The 22,429-nt window shown below is 39.7% G+C and overlaps 1 protein-coding gene across 7 annotated transcripts in view; it reads right to left on the bottom strand.

Moving 5' to 3' along the window:
* Window positions 1-19,840, bottom strand: part of TRUB1 (TruB pseudouridine synthase family member 1) — a 66,333-nt gene extending 46,493 nt beyond the window's left edge. For all 7 annotated transcript variants that reach the window (XR_013525127.1, XR_004732173.3, XR_013525128.1 and 4 more), the window contains exons 1-3: window positions 19,525-19,840; window positions 15,427-15,525; window positions 4,297-4,352 (exon numbers count right to left, since the gene is read on the bottom strand). Coding sequence is in view for 2 of the 7 variants with exons in the window: in XM_035269195.3 (XP_035125086.1) it covers window positions 4,297-4,352; window positions 15,427-15,525; window positions 19,525-19,813 (444 nt within the window). In the remaining 5 variants the exon portion in view is untranslated. The remainder of the gene's footprint in view (window positions 1-4,296; window positions 4,353-15,426; window positions 15,526-19,524) is intronic.
* Between the last annotated feature and the right edge of the window lie 2,589 nt (window positions 19,841-22,429).

Below are 22,429 nucleotides of genomic sequence, written 5' to 3'. Positions count from 1 at the left end.
AGCTATTTTTGAAAATCACCATCTATCTGTCATTTAACATCCATTATTGTCAGAAACTTCTTTCTGACTTTAATGTCCAAGGAAAGTTTGTCTCTCCCTTAAAGAAATAGAATGCTTTCTTTTTCTGATGAGTGCAATATTTTGCCTACATCACCAGCAATCACAGATAGCAATGAAAAAAAAAAATGAAGTTAACTGTATTGAAGAGTTCCAACAGAACTTGCCTGAGTAAAATTAATTTCAGGTGTCTATAGAACATGTGGCTAGAAACCTCCAACAGGCCTGGCCCTAGAGAGAGAGATTTGGGGATAGATGAAATACCTGGGAATAGTAGTAACAGTACTTAATGAGCAATTTCTGTACAAAGGCACTATACAAAAAGCTTACATGCTTTTCACACACATTATACACATAATCCTAAATGAGCCGGCAGTGGAAAACAAACAAACAAAAAAAGACTTGAGAAACATGATCATTGGCAGAACAAAGCTCACTCCAAGGCAGGAGAGGAAGACAATGAGGAATACAGGGTAGTGGCTCTTTTCCCTGATCTGAATGGGAGGAAATGATTTGGGTGGTCTGATTAGCGTCTAGCCTTTATAGATGGAAACAAAATAATATGATGGCCTAAAGATTTTATTTAAAAGGCCAGAATTGGCTGGGTGCTGTGGCTCACGCCTGTAATCTCAGCACTTTGGGAGGTCGAGGGAGGAGAATCACAAGGTCAGGAGTTCAAGACCAGCCTGGCCAACACGGTGAAACCCCATCTCTACTAAAAATACAAAAAATTAGCTGGGCATGGTGGTGGGCACTGTAATCTCAGCTACTTGGGAGGCTGAGGCAGGAGAATCACTTGAACCCAGGAGGTGGTTGCAGTGAGCCGAGATTGTGCCACTGCACTCCAACCCAGGTGGTAGTGCCACACTCTGTCTCAAAAAAAAAAAAGGTCAGCATTTCACCTGGTAAGTGACAGTAGTTGTACGAAATAGCTCTATGTTGAAAAAGATTCTAAGGATGTTTCTAGATTCAGCAAGAAGAAATGTCAGGCCATGTTCAGTTAGTAATATCGCCAATTAGGCCTGGCTAGGGAGAGAAGAGTATACTGTAACATGGCTGTAACAAGAACACCGAATATCTGCCATCCTAGAACTAAATATTTCTTCATGTAACTCCATCCTACACATATCAAAGTCTAATCTTTCTAGTTGCACTGTGATGCAAATAAAAATTCATCTGTCAAAAGAGGAAGTGAAGAAAAAGTGGACATTAGATCTGGGCCAAGTTAGAGGGCTGCAGCCACCATTTTTTAATTAAATGAAATAAAAGGAAAAATACCAAGAATATATCATATACAGGGTTAGAGTTGGATATTTGGATGCCTGTCCCCTCCAAATCTCATGCTTAAATGTAATCCCCAGTGTTGTAGGTGGGGCATAGCGGGAATTTTCTGGGTTATGAGGGCAGATCCCTCATGAATGGCTTGGAGTCCTCCCCGCAGTAATGAGTTTATGAAAGATCTGGCTGTTTAAAAGAGGCTGGCACCTCTGCCTCTCTCTCTCACTCCCTCTCTCCCATGTGACATGGCCACAACTGTAAGCTTCCTGAGGCCCTCACCAGAAGCACATACCAGCACTGTATAAGAAACACCAGTTTCTAAAACAGACTACAGAATCATGAGCCAAATAAACCTCTTTTCTTTATAAATTACCCAGCTTCGACTATTCCTCTACAGCAACACAGACTAACACAAAGTTGTTGATAAAATGTTGCCTTTTCATAAATGTATGTGTCTATAGAGTCATGACATAAAATAAGTCTCTTAGATGGGTCTTTGTCAAAAAAATTTTGAAAGTCACTAGATAACAAGATCTCTAAGATTCCTTCTAGTGCTTTTTAAAAAAACTAACAAAAATATGTATTAACAGTTTAAACTTCTTTTTATTTAAAAAAATCTTAAACATTAAATTCTTAATAATTTAGTTCTTTTAATATGTACATAAAATTAAAAGGATAAGAAATATAAATAGCTAACAAGACAATGATGCCTATTTTTGAAATATGAAATACCTAAGAACTAGGTTTCTATAACAAGATGCGCCTCTGGTATTCTATTTATGTTACCGTCACCTGAGGATCAGTGATTTCACAGTGAGACATTCAGGTTTCACAGCTGAACAGCAAAATGGGCTGTGACAAAATTTACACCAGAGTCAATAATGTATTTACATTTTCAGTCATAATATTTCTGAAAATACGTCTGGAATTTACAAGTAAAATCTTTCAATAATATGTAGCGCGCGGTGTTTGTGGTTTGGGGGAGGAGGGGTGAACAACGAATACCTCAATGAACTCAACATATTTTATCTAGGGAAGAAAATCCCAAACGAATTCCTTAATGTAAACATATCTTCTTTATATTAACATAAAAGTGATTTGTTTATTATAAAGATTTTAGAAAATACCAAATAATGTGAAAAAAATAAAAATCATCCATAATCCCATATTAAAGTAAACACTGTTCTTTCAGAGCTCACAAATATTAAACAACTGGCAAAAACCAGTATCAGAAACAAATTCCAAGCTGTGTGTGTCAGTATTTAAGCACAATGTACAAATTCACTGAGAAACTGTCAAACTCCTTCATTCTAATGCAATTTTTACACTCTGTAATTTTTCAACACCAACATTTCTAAGTAATTTTTCAATACCAACATTTTGAAGATTACAGAGCAAGCCACACTGAAGTTTTTCATTTATCAGAGGCACTAAGATTCCTTCCAACTGAATGGCACAGATTTTTATGCCATGCCAGTTGATAAGCAAAATGGAGTATCACATACAATACATTCTCCAGAGCTTTTTAAAATCAATTAATCAATCAATCAATCTACTTATCTATCTTATCTACCTACCTACCTACCTACCCATCTATCTTATTATCTGTCTATCTACCTACCTACCTATCTATCTATCTTACTTGCTACTTATTTATTGAGATGGAGTCTCCCTCTGTAACCCATGCTGGAGTGCAGTGGTGTGATCTTGGCTCAGTGCAAACTCCACCTCCTGGGTTCAAGCGATTCTCCTGCCTCAGCCTCCAGAGTAGCTGGTATTAAAGGAATGCATCACCATGCCAATTTTCTTTTAATTTTTAGTAGAGAAAGGTTTCGCTATGTTGGCCAGGCTGGTATTGAACTCCTGACCTCAAGTGAGCTGCCCGCCTCAGCCTTCCAAAGTGCTAGGATTACAGGAATGAGCCACCACGCTTGGCCAGGGCTTTTATTTTAATAAAAGTTTACTTAAACCACTGCTATGTCAAGTGTTTTCCACAGGCCAGTATCTATAATGAGATTAAGTTCGGAAAATGAGGTCGCATAGAAACTTACTTAGCAATTTTACATTGCCACAACATTTTAATTATATTTTACAAAAGTCATCAATCAGTCTGCAGTGAACTGGAAATTGTTTTAAATAGCCTTAGACTACATATTTTTTTTAAAGAAACAATTTAGACAAAATAATTTTAGCAACGATTTATATCACATTTAGAGCAAGAGTTTTAAAACAAAAAGGTTAGTCCAGGAACTTGATGAAATTTTTTATTACCTCTTGGCATATTAATCTTCCTTCCACGTGCATCTTCATTGGCGCTTAGTCCCAGCACTTATAACCAGCACCTAATTACTCATTAGGATACAGATATTATCTCTTTGAGAGATGGAAAAGACCCCTTCTACCAGCAGTTCACAGCTTTCCAGGCTTTCCTGTCTCCAAACAACCCTTTCTCTCTTTTATCAAGTGTCTGGAAAAGTGCTTTTGGATCTATTCAAGAGTACTCTCACAGATAAACATACTTTATCATCTTAAAGAAACCCTACTCTTTTCTTTAATAAACATTTTATAACCATTGAGCAAAGCATGTTTTTGCTAAAAAGGGCATGGTTTACAAAATGGTATTGTTTCTATAAAAATTCCAAGGTTTAAAAAAATCTTCCACTAGAGTTTATGACCTCTAAGGCCGGATCATCTAAGAAATATGGTATTTTAAAAGTCTAAACATAATTTTGTTAAACGATGAATACTGTAGCATTGTTTCTTTAAGTCTAATTGGTTTTTCAATTCAGAATTTCTAATTTTCAGTCTCAATATTTTGAATCTCAGATATGTTTATAGACATGATTAATAGGAATGATATTCATGCAGTTTACTCTGTTTATTTTTTATTTGATAAAAATCTAACACATGTAGGTCATTAATAAACATTAAAGAAAAATAGAACTATTCCAGTATTCTTACCTTGGACCCTGACAACATACTGGTCAGCATTTTTGTTCCCCTTCCAATTCCAACCACTACAAATCAAAGAAAGAAATATTATGACACTCTGTTCTGAAAGCTAGGTTTTTAAAATAGCTACATATTTTGGTCATAATTTCCCAGCTTAGGTAACGTGAAGTTGTAATGAGCATACATTTTGCAAATTTTGAGGGTTCTTATTACTCCAAACAGTTGAACTTGTCATGCAAATAAGAGATTCTGAAGAAGGGATGAGAGAAGACCTTTCTCCCCATCCTCAAAGTATTAAACTCAGTGGAAACCTCAACCCAGACAATTAGATAATGAAGCTTTACAACCATCTCAAAGGATGAACTGGAATTTTATACGGGCACCAGGGAAAAACACATGGCACAATTAACCATGTTCAAGTGGGTATGATGAGGTCTTTTGACAGAATTCATTATTAAACAAAGCAAAAGCCATTATCATAGCTAATGAACCATTTAAAGATGATTAGCACCCAGCAGTATACAATCAAGAAAAGAGAAACATAACAAATCAGTCTAACACAAAGGATACAAGGTAAAATGAAGGCTGAAGAATATATTTTAACAGAGACCAAATACAAAGTACAACAATGGCCGACCTTTCTCTTACATTTCAAACATTATTCATAGGACAACACATTTCACCAGGTAAGGGTGAGAGGATTTAGTCACTTCTCTTTTTGTAAGAAGGCAAATTTTTGTAAGAATTGAAGTATTTGTCATCAACAGATACAAACAACTGTGCATAAGAACACAATATAACCACCACAATTCAGAATTATAAGAGCAAATGAGTACTGATTGGCAAACTGGAAAAATTATCTTCAATATTTATGGCAAATATCATTCAGTGAGTTTACCATGTATCAGATTCTACTCTAAATGCTCTCCTTTATTATTCCATTTAATCCTTATAATAACTTTAAAAGGTAGTATAATTACCCCTATTGACATATGAGGGACCTGAGGAATAAGAGACTAAGAATTTTGCCCAGTATCTCACAAGCAGTACATGGTAGAGTTCAGATTATTCAAGCCAAATGGTCTAAGAGCAGACCCCCTTCCTTTCCATTCCCTCTGCCACCTTAACTCATCTAGGCTTTCTTCTCACTGCCAGCCTACGTCACTGCAAATCTGACTGTTCTACATCCTATCCCTTCCTCTCTCAGTTCATACCACTTCATAACCATTTCTGAAACCCTATTTTTCACATTACAAAGCTCCAAAACAATTCTTAGTAGGGTCCCAGTGCTTACAGCATTGAAGTCCAGCTCAAGCCCCAACTCATTCAGTCTATTCCAACCTCCTGAAAACTTCTATGACACTCATCTGTCTTGATCCCTCTAAGTCATATAATTCAAGGACTAAGATAAAAAACAGTCTGCCCTCAGTATCCTCTGAAGAGCACAATACTCTTCAAATGACAGAACTTGTAGATACTGCTGCTGATGAGGCAAACAGCAAAGATTCAATGCAATTTGATTCCATTCAAATAAATCCCCAATAAATATTTTTTTGAATAACTGCTATGCACATAATCCCAAGAGGAATACTTCTAATGGAAAAACAAGCTTGTGACACATCTCCTAACTTTGAAAAAGCTTATAATCTCATTGGGAAAATAAAATACAGAAAACAGAAATCACAGTGCTCAAGAAATGTTGCCTAATGAGTGAACAACCCTAAATTACAATATGATAGTATATGATTAAGTGTCAAAATGAACAGAGATCGAACAGCTGCCATAGCAGGGCAAAGGTGGGAGCATTCTAAATGGCTAAAGAGGCAGAGAATGCTTCATTTGAGCATTTCAGAGTTTGTGTTAGGCCTCTGAAGGATGTATAGGAACACAACAGAGAAGAGAAGCATGTTCTAAAAAAGAAATAAATTGCACAAACTCTCAGATACAAAGATGAGAACAGTGGGTTTATAGACCAAGCATAGTATGTCTTAGAAGCAGGCTGAGATGTTTGACTTTAACATGGTTGAAATACTGAACTCATGATGGTTTCTGAGCTAGTTTAGTGACCCAGAAGGATAAAATTTAAAAGAAGGCATCTTACAGTTACCCAGCTTAATCCTCTCATTTTATACCTAAGAATAACCAAGTGCCACTACAGTTAGGTGATTAGTGAAAGCAGAATTTTAGAAAGACTAATATGGTGGTGGCATACAGAAAAATTATCCAGTGTTGGGACCTGGCCAACCAGCAGATTTTCATTCACAGGTTAGTTCCCTAGACAGAATTTTTATTTAGCATTTTTCCCTTCAATCATTCAAAATTGTATTCAGTACTTATTGTGCAGGTACAGAAATAAGTAAGACCTGGCTTCAGCTGTGATTTAACAATCTAATAGGGAGACAGATATCAACAAAAACTAAGAGGACAAAATGAAGTTTTATATTAGCAGTATAGAAGAGCAAGCAGGCAAGCTTCAAAGGCAGGAAATGGCATTTCAGCTGAACCTGGAAAGGTCAGTAGGACTTCTACAACGAAAGGCACTGAGAGAGATGAGCAGCTTACAAAAGAAAAGTATGAGCAAAGGCACCATGTTTGAAAAGATGTGGAGAATTTAGAGAATGGATGAATAACAGGGTTTTCCATACACAGCCTCACAATTACTACTCTATCTCCCAAATTTTCTGTGCTTGCACAAATGTTTTCTGTTAAAAACACACACACACACACACACACACACACACACACACACACAAAAACAATTCAGTATCTCCAAACTTAATCCAACATCCAGTATCCTATTCTCAAATCAAAAAGATAGAATTTGTTTATGAGGAGAGTCCCTCTAGGACAGGCATGGATTATATACATGTATTTCCAGCTTTCTGCAAGGGGAAGTTTCTACTGCTATTTAATTCAATTAATGCCCTGTAGGGTCATCTTACAAGACCTGTACCTTTCCAGTTGTAGGAATCTATTTTAAGAATCCAAAACACCTGGCTGATACAGATGTGTGGGTAAAAAATAAAAACTAAAAACTAAACAAACAAAAAGTTATATCTATAAAGATATCCCTCACAAAATCAGTTCTGACGAAACTCTGGTAATAGCCGCAGTGACCTCAAACAGGGCAATGGTTAATAAATTGTATTTTAGCCATATGATAGAACATTTTATAGCCATTAAAAATAAGGTTTACAAAGAGTCTATCAACATGAACAATGTTTATGTCACAATGTTAAGTTAAAAAAATGGATATATAAGTACATACAGTGAAGTAGAGCTCAACTTAAAAAATAATCTGCATAGACAGGCCAGGTGTGGTGGCTCACACCTGTAATCTCAGCACTTTGAGAGGCAGAGGCAGGCGGATCACCCAAATTTAGGAGTTGAAGACCAGCCTGACCAACATGGAGAAACCCCATCTCTACTAACAATACAAAAATTAGCCGAACATGGTGGTGCATGCCTGTAATCCAGCTACTCGGGAGGCTGAGGGCAGGAGAATCGCTTGAACCCAGGAGGCGGAGGTTGTGGTGAGCTAAGATTGTGCCATTCAACTCCAGCCTGGGCAACAAGAGCAAAACTCCGTCTCAAAAAAAAAAAAAAAAAAATCTGCATAGACACAAAGTTACAAAGAAATATGGCAAAAATGTTAACTGACTATTGATAAAAGGTGGAAAATGGTCATTTTTTATTTTCAACTTTCTTGTACTTTCTAAATTTTCTCACTGTTTCTAAAACCTCTAAAGTTCAAAAAATTTTAAATGGTATATAGAAATTTTATTTACATTTTAGGTGATTTATGATCAATAGGTATATTCCTTTCCTATTGCTATTGTAACGAATTACCAGTTGGGGCTTAAAACAATACAAACTTTTTATTATACAGTTGTGGAGGTAAGAAGTCTGAAACGGGTTTAACTAGGCTTAAAATCAAGGGGTTGGCTTGGCTATGTTCTTCTCTAGAGGCGCCAGGGGAGAATCCTTCACTACTGCCTTCCTAGGGAACATTTTTTTTTTTTTGCCTCTCAGCTTTTAGAGGCTGCTCCCATTCTTTGGCTTGTGATTCCCCTTCACTCTTCAAAGCCAGCAATCACATCCCTCCAACCTCTGCTTTCATTGACATATCTCACTCTCTCTTCCTCCTCTTCCACTTTTAAAGAATCTTATGATTACATTGGGTCCACTTGGAAATTTCAGGATAATCTATCTTAAAGTCAGCTGATTAGCAACATCAATTCCATCTACAACCCTAATGCTCTTTATGACGTAACCTAACATATTCATGAGTTATGGAAATTAGGACATGGACACTTTCAGCAGGTGATTATTTTGCCTACCACAGTATTTCTGAGAAAACTGTGAACCCTCTAGCAATTATGCTATAGAATTATAAACCTGAATTTCAGGTTATAATCTTAAATTGTCAGCTAAATTCTTACTCTGCACCACTAATATTGCAAAAAAAAAAATAGCAAAAACGGTCTAAAATGTTGAAAGTAAAAGTATATTTTTTTTCACACAGGTCCGATTTTATTATTTATTTTTTAAAAAGAACCTTTGGCTGGGCATGTTGGCTCACAGCTGTAATGCCCGCACTTTGGGAGGCCAAGGCAGGCAGATCACTTGAGATCAGGGGTTCAAGACCACCCGGGCTAACATGGTGAAATCCCGACTCTACTAAACATATGAAAATTAGCCAGGTGTTGTGACAGTCACCTATAATCCCAGCTACTCAGGAGGCTGAGGCAGGAGAGTCACTTGAATTCAGGAGGTGGAGGTTGCAGTGAGCCAAGATCACACCACTGCAGTCCAGCCTGGGTGACAGAGCAAGACTCCATGTCAAAAAAATAAATAAATAAAAATAAAAAAGACCTGTATACAGTACATTACAGGATAAAGTATATATCTATATACTATAGGTATTTTTTAAGATATTTTTAAAAACCTTTTGACCTGGCCAAGCACAGTGGCTCACACCTGTAATCCCAGCACTTTGGTAGGCCTAGATGGACAGGTCATGAGGTCAAGAGTTCAAGACCAGCCTGACCAACATGGTGAAACCCTGTCTCTAGTAAAATTACAAAAATTAGCCAGGCATCATGATGCATGCCTGTAATCCCAGCTACTTGTAAGGCTGAGGCAGGAGAATCGTTTAAACCCGGGAAGCAGACGTTGCAGTGAGCCGAGATTGCGCCACTGCACTCCAGCCTGGGCCACAGAGTGACTGCATCTCAAAAAAAACCTTTTGACTCAATTTTGGTAGATATTATCCTCTTTTAAAAGATGAAAAAGCATTCAGCGAGGTTACGGAATTTTCTTAGGATGTGTATAGTTAGTAATTGAAGAAGCCAGTAGCCGGTATACAAACCCAAATATGATTAGAGTCTAGTGTTTATTTTACCACACAATCAAAAATCAACTTCTCATAAGTTTCCAGAACTGCTAACCTGGACAACAAACATCCCTTACTCTGTGACTGAACACCTATAATTTTTTTTTAATAGAGATGGAGTTTCACTATGTTGGCCAGGCTGGTCTTGAACTCCTGACCTCAGCTGATCTGACCACGTTGGCCTCCCAAAGCGCTGGGATTACAGGCATTAGCCACCATGCCTGGCCAACATCTATAATTTTTTTAAACTTTATCTCTCCTTGGAAATCACATGTATTGGAAGAAAAATTAATACATCTGACACATGAACATGTTATATCATCATAAAAGTCACTGTGAGATCAAATATAAAATTAAACCTCCAACCTTAATTTACATACAAATTTCAGCCCCTTCATAATACTAAAATGGAAGCTTCAACAAGATCCCTTCAGCCAAGGGTGTCCAATCTTTTGGTTTTCCTGGGCCACAATGAAAGAAGAATTGTCTTGGGCCATACATGTAATACACTAACGATGGCTGATGAGCTTCAAAAAAGAAATCACACACAAAAAAATCTCACGATGTTTTAAGAAAGTTTATGAATTTGTGTTGGGCTGCACTAAAAGCTGTCCTGGGCCACATGCAGCCCACAGGCCAAAGACTGGACAAGCTTGCCATAGGTTCAGGGTAAAAAATAAACTATTTCATTCACTGCCCTGAACATTACAATTTCCTGCATGCCAATGAAGAAACACCACTAGAAATTAACAGAATTGATCTATTCATAAACAAGCAACAGATCTTATCCTATCTTTTCTTGTATTTGTGGTGCTATGCCTGGAAAACAGTAAAGCAAAGTGGTTAGAAGCATAGGCTTCAACTCAAGGACCAATTCTAATCACTGGTACATATTGAAGTTCTACACTGGTAAGAATCATGAAGCCCTAATTTCTGCCAAGAGCACAGGGCATGAAGAACAAAAGCAGGAGTGCCAGCTATCTACCAACCACAGGGGCCGATGAGGAACAAAAGCAGGAGCACCAGGTATCTACCATCCACAGAGGCAGATGCTTTGGAACCGAGCAGATCTGGGCTCAAATCCTCACTCTGCTGCTAATTCTACAACAGTGAACATGTTACTTTATCTCTCAGGGTCTTCATTTCTTCTTCTGTAAAATGAAGATAATAATAACCTCTTATAGGTTATAATGAGAATTAAACTATATAACTTATGAATGCCCAAAACTGAAGATCTTATGTACAGTAAGTACTCAATAAATTCTTGTTATCATTAGCTGGGGTTTTTGTTTTGTTTTGCTTGTTTGTTTTTTGGAGTGCAGTGGTGCAGTCACAGATCGCTGCAGCCTCAACTTCCCAGGCTCCAGCGATCCTCCCACCTCAGCCTCCCAAGTAGCTGGGACTATAGATATATGCCACCACACCCAGCTAATTTTAAAATTTTTTATAGAGATGGGGTTTCACCATGTTGCCTAAGCTGGTCTTGGACTCCTGGGCTCAAGAGTCTACCCACCTCAGCCTCCCAAAGTACTGGGATTACAGGCATGAGTCACTGTGCCCAGCCGGATTTTTTCTATTGTACTGTACTGTACTGTATTGTATTTATTTTTTGAGATGAAGTTTTGTTCTTGTCGCTCAGGCTGGAGTGCAATGGTGTGACCTCGGCTCACTGCAACCTCTCTGCCTCCCAGGTTCCGGCGATTCTCCTACCTCAGCCTCCTGAGTAGCTGGCGTTACAGGCACGCACAACCACACCTGGCTAATTTTTGTATTTTTAGTAGAGATGGGGTTTCACTATGTTGACCAGGTTGGTCTTGAACTATTTGTTCTATTCTAACCTCAAGAAAAAATATTTTTGCTAACATAAATTAAACCTATAATTTTAGAAAATACAAAATCATATACAGTTTCTAATGTTCTTGAAGCATACCATTTTCTTGACCAATTTTATCATTTATTTTATCTTATTTTTATTATTATTTTTTTTTGGGAGGGAAGGAGGAAGGGAGGAAGGCAGGAAGGGAGGGAAGGAGGAAGGGATGAAGGAAAGAAGGAAGGGAGGGAGGGAGGGAGGGAAGGGAAGGAAGGAATTCAAGCAATGAGAGAGACATTGCCGACCTGGATCTAGAGGTTTGCAAGTTGATTTCTTTTCTTGAGAGAAGGAAAAAAAAATGAGTAAAGGAGAGAAAGAAAGAGGAAGAGAGAGAGGGAGGGTGAACAGAAATATTGCTTTATTCTGAAAAAAAAAAAAAGGGTATTAATAATGGCCAATCAATGTTTCGTTTAAACCTATGAGTAGCTGTGATGTGGTATTGACAAGAATGTATATTTGAAGTGGAGAGCTCTATAAATATTTATTAAGTTTACTTGTTCCGGATCTGAGTTCGAGTCCTTGATATCCTTATTAATCTTCTGTCTCATTGAATCTAAGTCTCTATGTATCTGGGTGTTAGGATCGTTAGCTCTTGTTGTCGTATTGATCCTTTTACCACTATATCTTTGTTGCTTTAAAATCTATTTTATCCACTACGAGAATTGCAACTCCTGCTTTTTATTTATTTATTTTTGCTCTCCATTTGGTTGGTAAATCTTTCTCCATCCCTTTGTTTTGAGTTTTTGTGTATCCTTGCATGTGAAACAGGTCTGGATGTAACATGCCGTTAGGTTTTGGCTGTGTCTTTTGACTGGGGGATTTAGTCGATTTAAATTTAGGGTTACTGCCATTTGATGTTAACTGGCTGTTTGATCCATTCGTTGATGAAAATTCTTCTTTATGTTGGTGCTCTTTACTTTTTGGTATATTTTTAGTAAGGCTAATACTGGTTGTTTCTTTCTGTGTGTAATGCCTCTTTCAGAAGCTCTTGTAAAGCAGGCCTGGTAGTAATAAAATCTCTGAGTACTTGCTTGTTCACAAAAGATTTTATTTTTCCTTCAGTTGTGAAGCTTAGTTTGGCTGGATATGAAATTCTGGGCTGAAGGTTCTGTTCTTTGAGGATGTTGAATATTGGCCCCCACTCTCTTCTGGCTTGTAGAGTTTCTGCTGAGAGATCTGCTGTAAGTCTGATAGGCTTGCCTTTGTGTGTAACCTGACCTTTCTCTCTGGCTGCCCTTAGTATTTTCTCCTTCGTTTCAACCCTGGTGAATCTAACGATTATGTGCCTTGGGGTTGCTCTTCTTGAGGAATATCTTTATGGTGTTCTCTGTATTACCTGGGGTTGAATATTGACCTGCTTTGCTAGTTCAGGAAAATGTTCCTGAATAATATCCTGAAGGGTATTTTCCAGCTTGGATTCATTCTCTCCGTCATATTCAGGTACACCTATCAAACGTATATTTGGTCTTTTCACATAGTCCCACATTTCTTGGAGACTTTGCTCATTCCTTTTTATCCTTTTATCTCTAATCTTGTCTTCTTGTTTTCTTTCATTAAGTTGGACTTTGACCTCTGTTATCCTTTCTTCTGCTTGAACAATTCGAGTGTTTAAACCTGTGCATACTTCTCGGAGTTCCTGTATTGTATTCTTCAGTTCCATTAATTCACTTATATTCCTCTCTAAGTTGTCTATTCTCAATAGGATTTCGTCAAACCTTTTTTCAAAGTTCCAAGTTTCTTTACGTTGGGCTACAACATGTTCTTTTAACTCACAGAAGTTTCTTATTATCCATTCCCTGAAGAGTGACTCTGTCATTGGGATGCGCTCGTTCTCCATCAAGCCTTGTTCCATTGTTGATGTGGAACTGTGATCATCTTTAGAGGGAGAGGCGTTCTGCTTTTGAGTATTCTCAGCCTTTTTACGCTGGTTTCTTCCCATCATTGTAAATTTATCCTCCTGTCATCTTTGAAATTACCAACTTTTAGATTAGGTCTCTTGATTGGACGTCCAAGTTGTTAGTTCCCAGGGCCAGAACGGTGGCATTAAGACTGATGGTGCTTTTCTGCCCAGGATTCTCCTTTCTGGCTTCCTTCTTGTGACTCTGCCTTCCCCAGGCTCCAAACCTCGGTCAGAAGGGGAACCATTCTCGTTTACTCTGTGCCGAGAGCTGCCGCACTGAGGTGCCATCCCAGCCGCTGCGCCGGTCTCAGGAGTCGTGCTGGGGACCCGTGTGGGTCCTCCAAACCTCGGTCAGAAGGGGAGCCGGCCCTGTTTACTCTGCTCCGAGAGCTGCCGCTCCGAGGTGCCGGCGAAACTGCTGCGCCAGCCACAAGAGTCGCGCTGGCGACCCATGTGGGTCCTCCAAGCCTTGGTCAGAAGGGGAGCCAGCCCTGTTTACTCTGCTCCGAGAGCTGCCATGCTGAGGTGCTAGCGAAACCACTGCGCCGGCCACAAGAGTCGCGCTGGCAGCCCGTGTGGTTCCTCCACTGGGGATCTTCTGCTCCGTGAGCAACCAGAATTTGTCTGAAAGTGTGGCGTCCTCTAGTTTTCTGTGCTTTGACTGAGAGCTGCAATCCTGAGCTGTTATCGATCAGGCATCTTGGATCCTATCCTTTTCTTTTAAATAAGCACTCATTTACTTTGGATAGCTTAGATCAAGGTTTGCTCTTGTTTGTACCTAATTTTTGCTCTAAATGAAACCGAATAAAATATAAAATACCAGAGCATGTAAAAAGGTAAGTATTGTTCCATAAAAGTTTGTTTCTCATATGTGGGGAAGTGGGCATTGAGAGGCATCCCAATGTATGTAGGTAGTTCTGTGACTAAGGATGCAGTTACAGAGTAAAATATATCCTAGCCTGTGTCTAAACACTTTAGCAGTCCATTACGTTGGACTTTAGAGTCTCTACCAGGTGCAAAAAAAAAAAGATGGAATTAAAAAGGATAAAAGACATTTTTTCCTTTGATCAATTCTACCAATTTTCCTTCACAAGCAATAAAATGGTCAGCTAATACATCTCCAGCAGAAAATGACTTCCTCTCAAGAACTATAAGCTTCCCTTTCTCAAGAGAGTTATCTCAGGGATTAGACTAGAGATAAGCAGATAAACAGAACCTTATACCTTGTCCCCTAGACCAGCCCACATTCAAAGATTGATTTATATCTCAGATTGATTCCAGTGATGTAGTAAGAATACTCAGCTGAACCACAAGAGGAAAAGACATAGAGCAATCTGGGCACAAGCTTCCTTATTCTCTCTCCCTCCTATGAGGGGACACTCCAGCATGCTGCTTTTTCCAATAATAAAAAAAGCAGTAACACCTGTGCAGTGTTTTGCTCAGGGAAGCTCATTAGAAACTCAGTGCCCAACGTTTTTATTGGGGACTTGAGAGGATAATCACTCAGGTACCCTCTCTGTCTTAGCAGTGGGACAAAATTCCAGATTTCTAGAAGGAAAGCTGGTAATCTCAGAAACACCTGAGGCACAGCCAACCAGTCTTATCAGACAGTGATGGGTGGGAACACTCCCAAATTCCAAGTTCCCAGACACCAGCCAAGGGAAAGGTATATAAGTAGGGCTTTCTAAAGATAGCAATTTCAGGTCTGCTATGTTAACTCTTTTCTGCACAGATACAAACCTTTTCAAAGTCCCGTCCACACATAAAAGTAGCTATTTCTAACAGCCTTTAAGACCTTGTACCATTTAAGGGCTTCTTTAGAAGATGGCACTATATATATCCAGTAGATCTGAAGCATTCCAAAATAGACCAAAAAATAGAAGGCTTTAGTCAATCTCATCTGTTCTCAACCAGTGTTTCTTTCTAATATTAAGAGACAGTGGACATTTAACTTTCTTACTTATCTCTTACCCAGAACTCCTCGGGCTGCGCTGTCTAGAGTCCCTCCATGCCCAATTTTCAAAGTCTGCTTTTTCCTCTTGCTCCATTCTGGAGAAGGCATTCCAGCTTCTACAAGAGTAATGGGGATGAAAAGGAAGGTGATTACCAAGACGAATGAAGTAGGATCTTCATAAACTTGGGAGGAAGAGGAGATGGCGTTTTCAAAACATTTTATTGCCATTTCAATAAAGGCAATAAAAAGTACTGTACAAACTTTACATGTTAAGAGACTATGACCTCATTACTAACAAAGAAAAGATTTTAAAATGGACATTCCCTAAATTATAAAGAAACAGTATTCTAAAGTTAGCTATCTACATACTAGAATTAATTCTCTAAGAAAAAAAAAAAAACAGCATATTTAAAAGGTGGGTAAATATCCAGGCTAACTCACAAAAATCTAGTAAATTCTTGGTAGTGGTGGGCTGCTAAGAGATTCATGAAAAAAAGTTAATCTTGATATAGAAAGATACTTTTAAAAGTCCTCAGTTTGGCTGGGTGCAGTGGCTCACACCTGTAATCCCAGCACTTTGGGAAGCCAAGGCGGGCAGATCACAAGGTCAAGAGTTTGAGACCAGCCTGACCAATATAGTGAAACCCCATCTCTACTAAAAATACAAAAATTAGTCAGGTATAATGGCACGTGCCTGTAATCTCAGCTACTCAGGAGGCTGAGACAGGAGAATCACATGAACCTGGGAGGCCAAAATTGTGGTGAGCCAAGATCATGCCACTACACTCCTGCCTGGGTAACAGAGCGAGACTCTGTCTCAAAAAATAAAAAGAAATTTCAATTTTCATTTCTAAATCTGTTCCATGGTCTTCGCTGGTATCTCCAGCTACCTAACATGGGAGTATAACCCATGCAGGGCTACTTCTAAATACACCAAATTCCCAAACTTCCTGTATTCTTGGTCTCCCTCTCCTAATCAAAACTTGCAAATCATTAAAGAAGTGAATCTCAACACAACATTATGTGGAAAGCAGGTAAGATTAAGTTGCACCTTAACTTCCTAAGCATTCAGATTTTTTTTTCCTTTCTTTTTTTTGAGACGAAGTCTTACTCTGTCACCCAGGCTGGAGTGCAGGGGCGTGATCTCAGCTCACTGCAACCTCTGTCTCCTGGGTTCAAGTGATTCTCCTGCCTCCACCTTCCAAGTAGTTGGAATTACAGGTGCCTACCACCACGTCTGGCTATTTTTGTGTTTCTAGTAGAGACGGAGTTTCACCATGTTGGCCAGGCTGATCTCGAACTCCTAACCTCGGGTGAGCCAAGCATTTAGATTTTAAAAAGAGGATGCCAGCCAGGCATATCTCATATTCCTGTTGTAAATATAAAGTGAGCCGGGCACAGTGGCTCATGCCTGTAATCCCAGCACTTTGGGAGGCTGAGACAGGAGGATCACCTGAAACCAGAAGTTCAAGATTAGCCTGGGAACACAGGGAAACCCCGTATCTACCCAAAATAAAAATTTAAAAATTATCTGGGCATGGTGGTGTGCACCTATAGTCCTATATACTTGGGAGGGTTAGGTGAGAGGACTGCTTGAGCTTGGGAGGCAGAGGTTACAGTTAAGTCAGGACTGTGCCACTGTATTCTAACCTAGGCAACAGAGCGAGATCCTGTCTCAAAAAAAAAGATAAAGCAAAATAGTGTTATTTAAAAGCACTTTGGGGGTACAGAGTCACTGCTTCTTCTAGATAAATGTAAGTCGTTTTGATAATGGCATACAACATATTGAGAGAGTACTGGCTATTAGACTTCAGGTGAGAAAGAAGAGAAAAGCAGGAAGAGCTATATTGATCTATACCTGCCCCCAAACCCATCAAACCTTCATTATCACCACTGACACCGAGCAGAAAGAAAATAAAGAAAACGAAACGAGTAGACAGAAAAGGGAAGAGGGGAAAGCAAAGCAACAGTGGAAATGCAGAAGCCAGTTTAAATGGCCAAAAGGTTATATTGGGTGGCTTGGCCTCCCAGCAAAATTACCACTCTAGTGAGTCACAACCATGGTCTCTGGAACACCCTGACATCATTCTCTAATTATGGCCTTACCATACTTAAATGGGTATGGCTGTCTGCATTGACATAAACTTCTAAGGCCAGACCTAGGTTTCAAACCCTTGACCTGTCACTTGCAACCCATTAGGGATCTCTCACCCATAAATTAACAGAAACCTTCTGGGGAACTCTTTGTATTTTCAATTTCTCTCCTTCGAGTAAGAAAGCCCCATAAATGTACTATCTTCCCTTTGTGCCCAAATATGTCTCCTTCTAACATGCAGACATACTGCCTCTATAAAGTGAGGAATTTAGTTCACCCCACTGAACTAAGTATTTGTGTGTAAATATTTATTAAAATATTTTCTAGCTATAAAATTGTGGTACACTTAGGGCTTTGAAGGATTCAAACAAAGAACAGGGATTGTAGTATATATAACAGGAATCAATGTAAGGAAAGACAAGGAATGGTATCAGAGGCCACAACTACTGTCTGTGGGTGTTAAACACATTAGAATGTAGGTATCTAAGAACCTTCCCAAGTAATTCTGACAGCCAGTTAAAATGGCATTTGGGAAGCCCTAACCTAGCTAACATAAAGAATACGTCAATCACACACAAGCAATACAGAAATCAAGGATCATGAGAACGTCTCTAGCTGAAAGTTCTAGCCTAGCAACAGCCTTGAAACAATCATGCTAACCAAGATTCCACAAGGAACTTCAGTTCTTAGAGGCAGATTAACCAGAAGGCCAGAATATGGCATTGTCAGAAACTTGTCTGAAAGAATGGTAATCATTACCTTAAGGATTAAAAAAAAGCAACAACCCAGTTTTGCTAACAAATCAGGAAAGGAGCAGTTCTATAAAAGAAAGCGTAAAAAAAAAAAACCTATGATGACACCACAATATATATCCTTGATGCAATTCCTCACTCTGACATCCTCTGTGTGACCCCCTCCTTTCAGGCAAAAAAGTAAACTTTAACAAAAGAATGAGTAGTCGTGACACTGGAATTAAACATCTGCAGGAGTGTACTTATTTGCCCAAAAACATTTAAATCTGTACTGTCAGTTATAATTCCCATGAGAGTAATTTGTTTTTGCATTTTAAGTGTAAGTTTTCCATGGGACACTAAACAATGTGAGAAAGTCTCTGTACTTGTTTAACGGCAAGACAGAATAGGGCTAAATTCTGGAGGGCCTTGAATAACCTAGCTAACTAGTTTTACCACCACACCGTGCAGAAATTAGTAGGCTATAAGCTCGGCGAATCTAAGAGACAGTCTCTTTCATCTTCAAGTCTCTATAGGCTAGCACAGACCTGGCTTATGTGGATATCCAATGATGCTTTATGTGTTAAAAGATCTATGGAGCTGATGAACGGGGTTATTCTTTGGGCTTTTCTAATAATTTCCCAGCGTACACGAATAAACGAATCAATAAAAAGAACACTCAGCTTAGTGACCAAGTTATATTGAGTGTTCCTTAAATGTGGCCCATAAGCTACTTACACTACAATCACCTGGAGTAACTGTTTAGAATTGCGTTTTCCCAAAAATACCCCGAACTCTCCGAATCACAGTCTCTGAGAGGGCAGGGATTCGGAATCTGTATTTGTACAAGAGATTCTAAGTAATTGTTACGCCCACTAAAATGTGAAAAACCACTATGTTAGGTCTTGGTTAACGAAGTGTATATGCATTTCCCATGTATTTTGAAGAATGCAGAGCCAGTGCATCCTTTTGGGGTTCATCCACATGAACCCAACAAAAGCCTCCTGAAGGATCAGATTACAGAAAACAGGTCTGCACGCCCAAGGGAAGGGTTTTATTGATGTTTGTTTTCCTCCTGTTGAGAACTACAACTGCCATGTAGGCTACAAGTGTTCGTGCCACCTTAAGTCCAAGCCCGAGACGCCCGAGGTTTCTGTCCAGAGCTAATTCAATGGTCATTCTCCCTTTCCCTTCCTTTTGTCTCTTGAGTCATGAGCGTCGCAAAAAGCCTAGTGTACTTCCCCTCTCGCGGCGACCGCCTCAGCCTGGTCCCACCCGGGCTGCAGTACCTGCCAGCAGCTTCTCCTTCAACCGATTCAGCAGCTCGGCTGAAGTGGGCCCTTTGGGCTTGTGTACCGCGAACACGCCGCTCAGAGACAGCAGCTTTGTAGCCAAAGCGGCCTTGGAGACCCTGGCTTCGGATCCTGTTCTGGCCGCGGCCGCAACAGCGGCAGCTGCAGCCGTTGCTGGCGGGGTCGCAGCCATTGCTGCGACCCTTCCTGCAGTTTCAAGAACAGGGGATGTGTCTGTTTTCAAAGACGACGAAGACACCACCGCCGGCACCTCAGAAGCGGCCATACGTTTGTAGCCCAGACCTAATTTATCGCGGTGGCGCACGCTGATGATGCAACAAGAATGCGCCGAACAGGCCCCTCTTTCTCATACCGCAAGCTGCGCTGAACGAGAGGGTCGCAATGGCTTGTGGGAATTGGAGTCCATGGCCTTTCCGTACAGGCAAGAGCTTGTTGTGCCCTTGTATTTTAAATAGAAATTTTAAAATATTGATTTTTCCTGGGGCATGTGGAGATCCATGGCTTCCTGGGCTCACTGCTTAATTGACTGTATTGTGCTCTTGAATTCAGGCTCAGAATTAATATACATCCAAATGTAAGCTCTATTAGAGCAAAGAACTTACATACCACATTCACTCACATCCCAAATGCCTCACACGTTGTAGGCACTTAAATAAATATTTGAAGACGTACAAATAAATACGAATTATTCAAATTCCCTGAAGAAACTTCTAGGCCAAGCCAAAGGTAAATCACTTGGGCTTATTCTTGATACTCTTCATGTACTCCTTTTCACCCCCTAAACCCCGACTGCCCCCACCACAGTTTTTAATAATTCTGATTTTGAATATCAGCTCTTCTGTGGGTTGCATTCCTTAGATATCAAAAGGAATTTTCAATTCATAAAATTTAAACTACTTTCCCTTTGAGACCTTCTCCCTAAAACTCATTCACTCCCCAACAGGATCAAGGAATATTGTTTTGATCCCAGCACAAGGCAGAGTAGAGAAAAATTACTTCTGCACCAAACACATGAAATGCTATCATAAGTATTGTGAGACAGATAAAGTTTGCCCTCGTTGTTCTTTAGGTTTCTTTTCAGCCACTCTTTCTCCTCATCACACTCTTGGACTTTAATATCTAATATTTTTATGATACCCCTTAGCTGCTCAGAATCACCAGTTATGGGATCCCATTTGAATTTGTGCTCATTCGTGCAACAAGCACACGGCAGAACAATTTATTAAAAGGAAAAAAAAATATTTGAGGGAATATTTTCAGGGTGGAAAGCTGAAACTCCTAGAAGAAAGTCACCTACTCTAGGGGTCTATTATAAAAACCTAAACTAACTGAAAAGATTGGCATATCACCAGATTAGTGGACACCTGACCCTGCTTCAAGATGTTCATTTTTCCAGGAAGATGAGGAAGATGTCATGACTTTAAAGGGATGACTGCACCCAAAGGAGTATGGTGTCCTTTAGCCTCAGGAAAGAGTTCTGTGTTCCTGTGGCATGGAAGCAGAGAACCAGGGACTTGCCGGGAAGATTGCAAGGCTTGACCAATGAAGATTTGGAGATTAGAGGCTTTTTCCCAATTGTGTGGAGATCAGCAAGCCTCCTATTTTCTTTATCAATTACCCAGTCTCAGATATTCCTTTATAGTAACACAGACAAACTAATACTTACCACATATTTTACTTATTTTGTTTAATGTCTGATGCCCTTTATCAGAGTATCAGTTTCATGTGAACAGGAATGTTTTATTCATTGCTATATCTCCAGGGCCTAGAATAATGTCAGATATAACACTCAACAATATTGGGTTGATTTGTTTTGTTTTGTTGAGATGTAGTTTTGTTCTTGTTGCCCAGGCTGGAGTGCAATGGTGAGGTCTTAGCCCACTGCAACCTCCACCTCCCAAGTTCAAGCGATTCTCCTGCTTCAGCCTCCTAAGTAGCTGGGATGACAGGTGCCCACCATCTGGCTAATATTTTGTACTTTTAGTAGAGACAGGGTTTCACCATGTTGGCCAGGCTGGTCTCGAACTCCTGACCTCAGGTGATCCACCTGCCTTGGCCTCCCAAAGTGCTGGGATTGCAGACACGAGTCACGGTGCCCAGCTAATACATATTGTTGAATTAATGAATGAATGAACAAAACCTCTATAAAGGCGGGTGTGATGGTTAACACTGAATGTCAACTTGATTGGTTTGAAGGACGCAAAGTATTGTTCCTGGATGTGTCTGTGGGGATGTTGCCAAAGGAAATTAACATTTGAGTCAGTGGACTGGGAGAGGCAGATCCACCCTCAATCTGGGTGTGCCCCATCTAATCAGCAGCCAGCACAGCGAGAATAAAGCAGGCAGGAGAAGATGGAAGAGCTGACTTGCTGAGTCTTCAGCCTTCATCTTTCTCCTGTGCTGGATGCCTCTGGCCCTCAAATATCAGACTCTATTTTCTTCAGCTTTTGGACTCTTGGACTTACACCACTGGTTTTCCGGGGACTCTTGAGTCTTTGGCCACAGACTGAAGGCTGCACTGTCAGCCTCCCTACTATTGAAGTTTTGGGACTCAGACTGGCTTCCTTGCTTCTCAGCCAAACAGACAGCCTATTGTGGAACTTCATCCTGTAATCCTGAGAGTTAATACTCCTTAATAAACTCCTCTTCATATACATCTACCCTGTTAGTTCTGTCCTGCTAGAGAATCCTGACTACAACAGTGAGTGCCTGTTCCCGGAAAAGTGGAGTGCTGAACACTTAAAATCAGAGATGTGAGTCACAAGTCACAAGTGTAGCTTACCACAACAGGCTTCAGATTTCATTATCTCATGTTGCAGATGTGGAACTGAGGCAAAGAGAATAAAATCACCTAAAGCCATATAACAAGACTCCACCTTTC

This window comes from Callithrix jacchus, chromosome 12 (genome assembly GCF_049354715.1).
Source record: "Callithrix jacchus isolate 240 chromosome 12, calJac240_pri, whole genome shotgun sequence".
Classification (NCBI taxonomy): Eukaryota; Metazoa; Chordata; class Mammalia; order Primates; family Cebidae; genus Callithrix; species Callithrix jacchus.
This window is presented reverse-complemented; position numbering and strand designations above follow the sequence as displayed.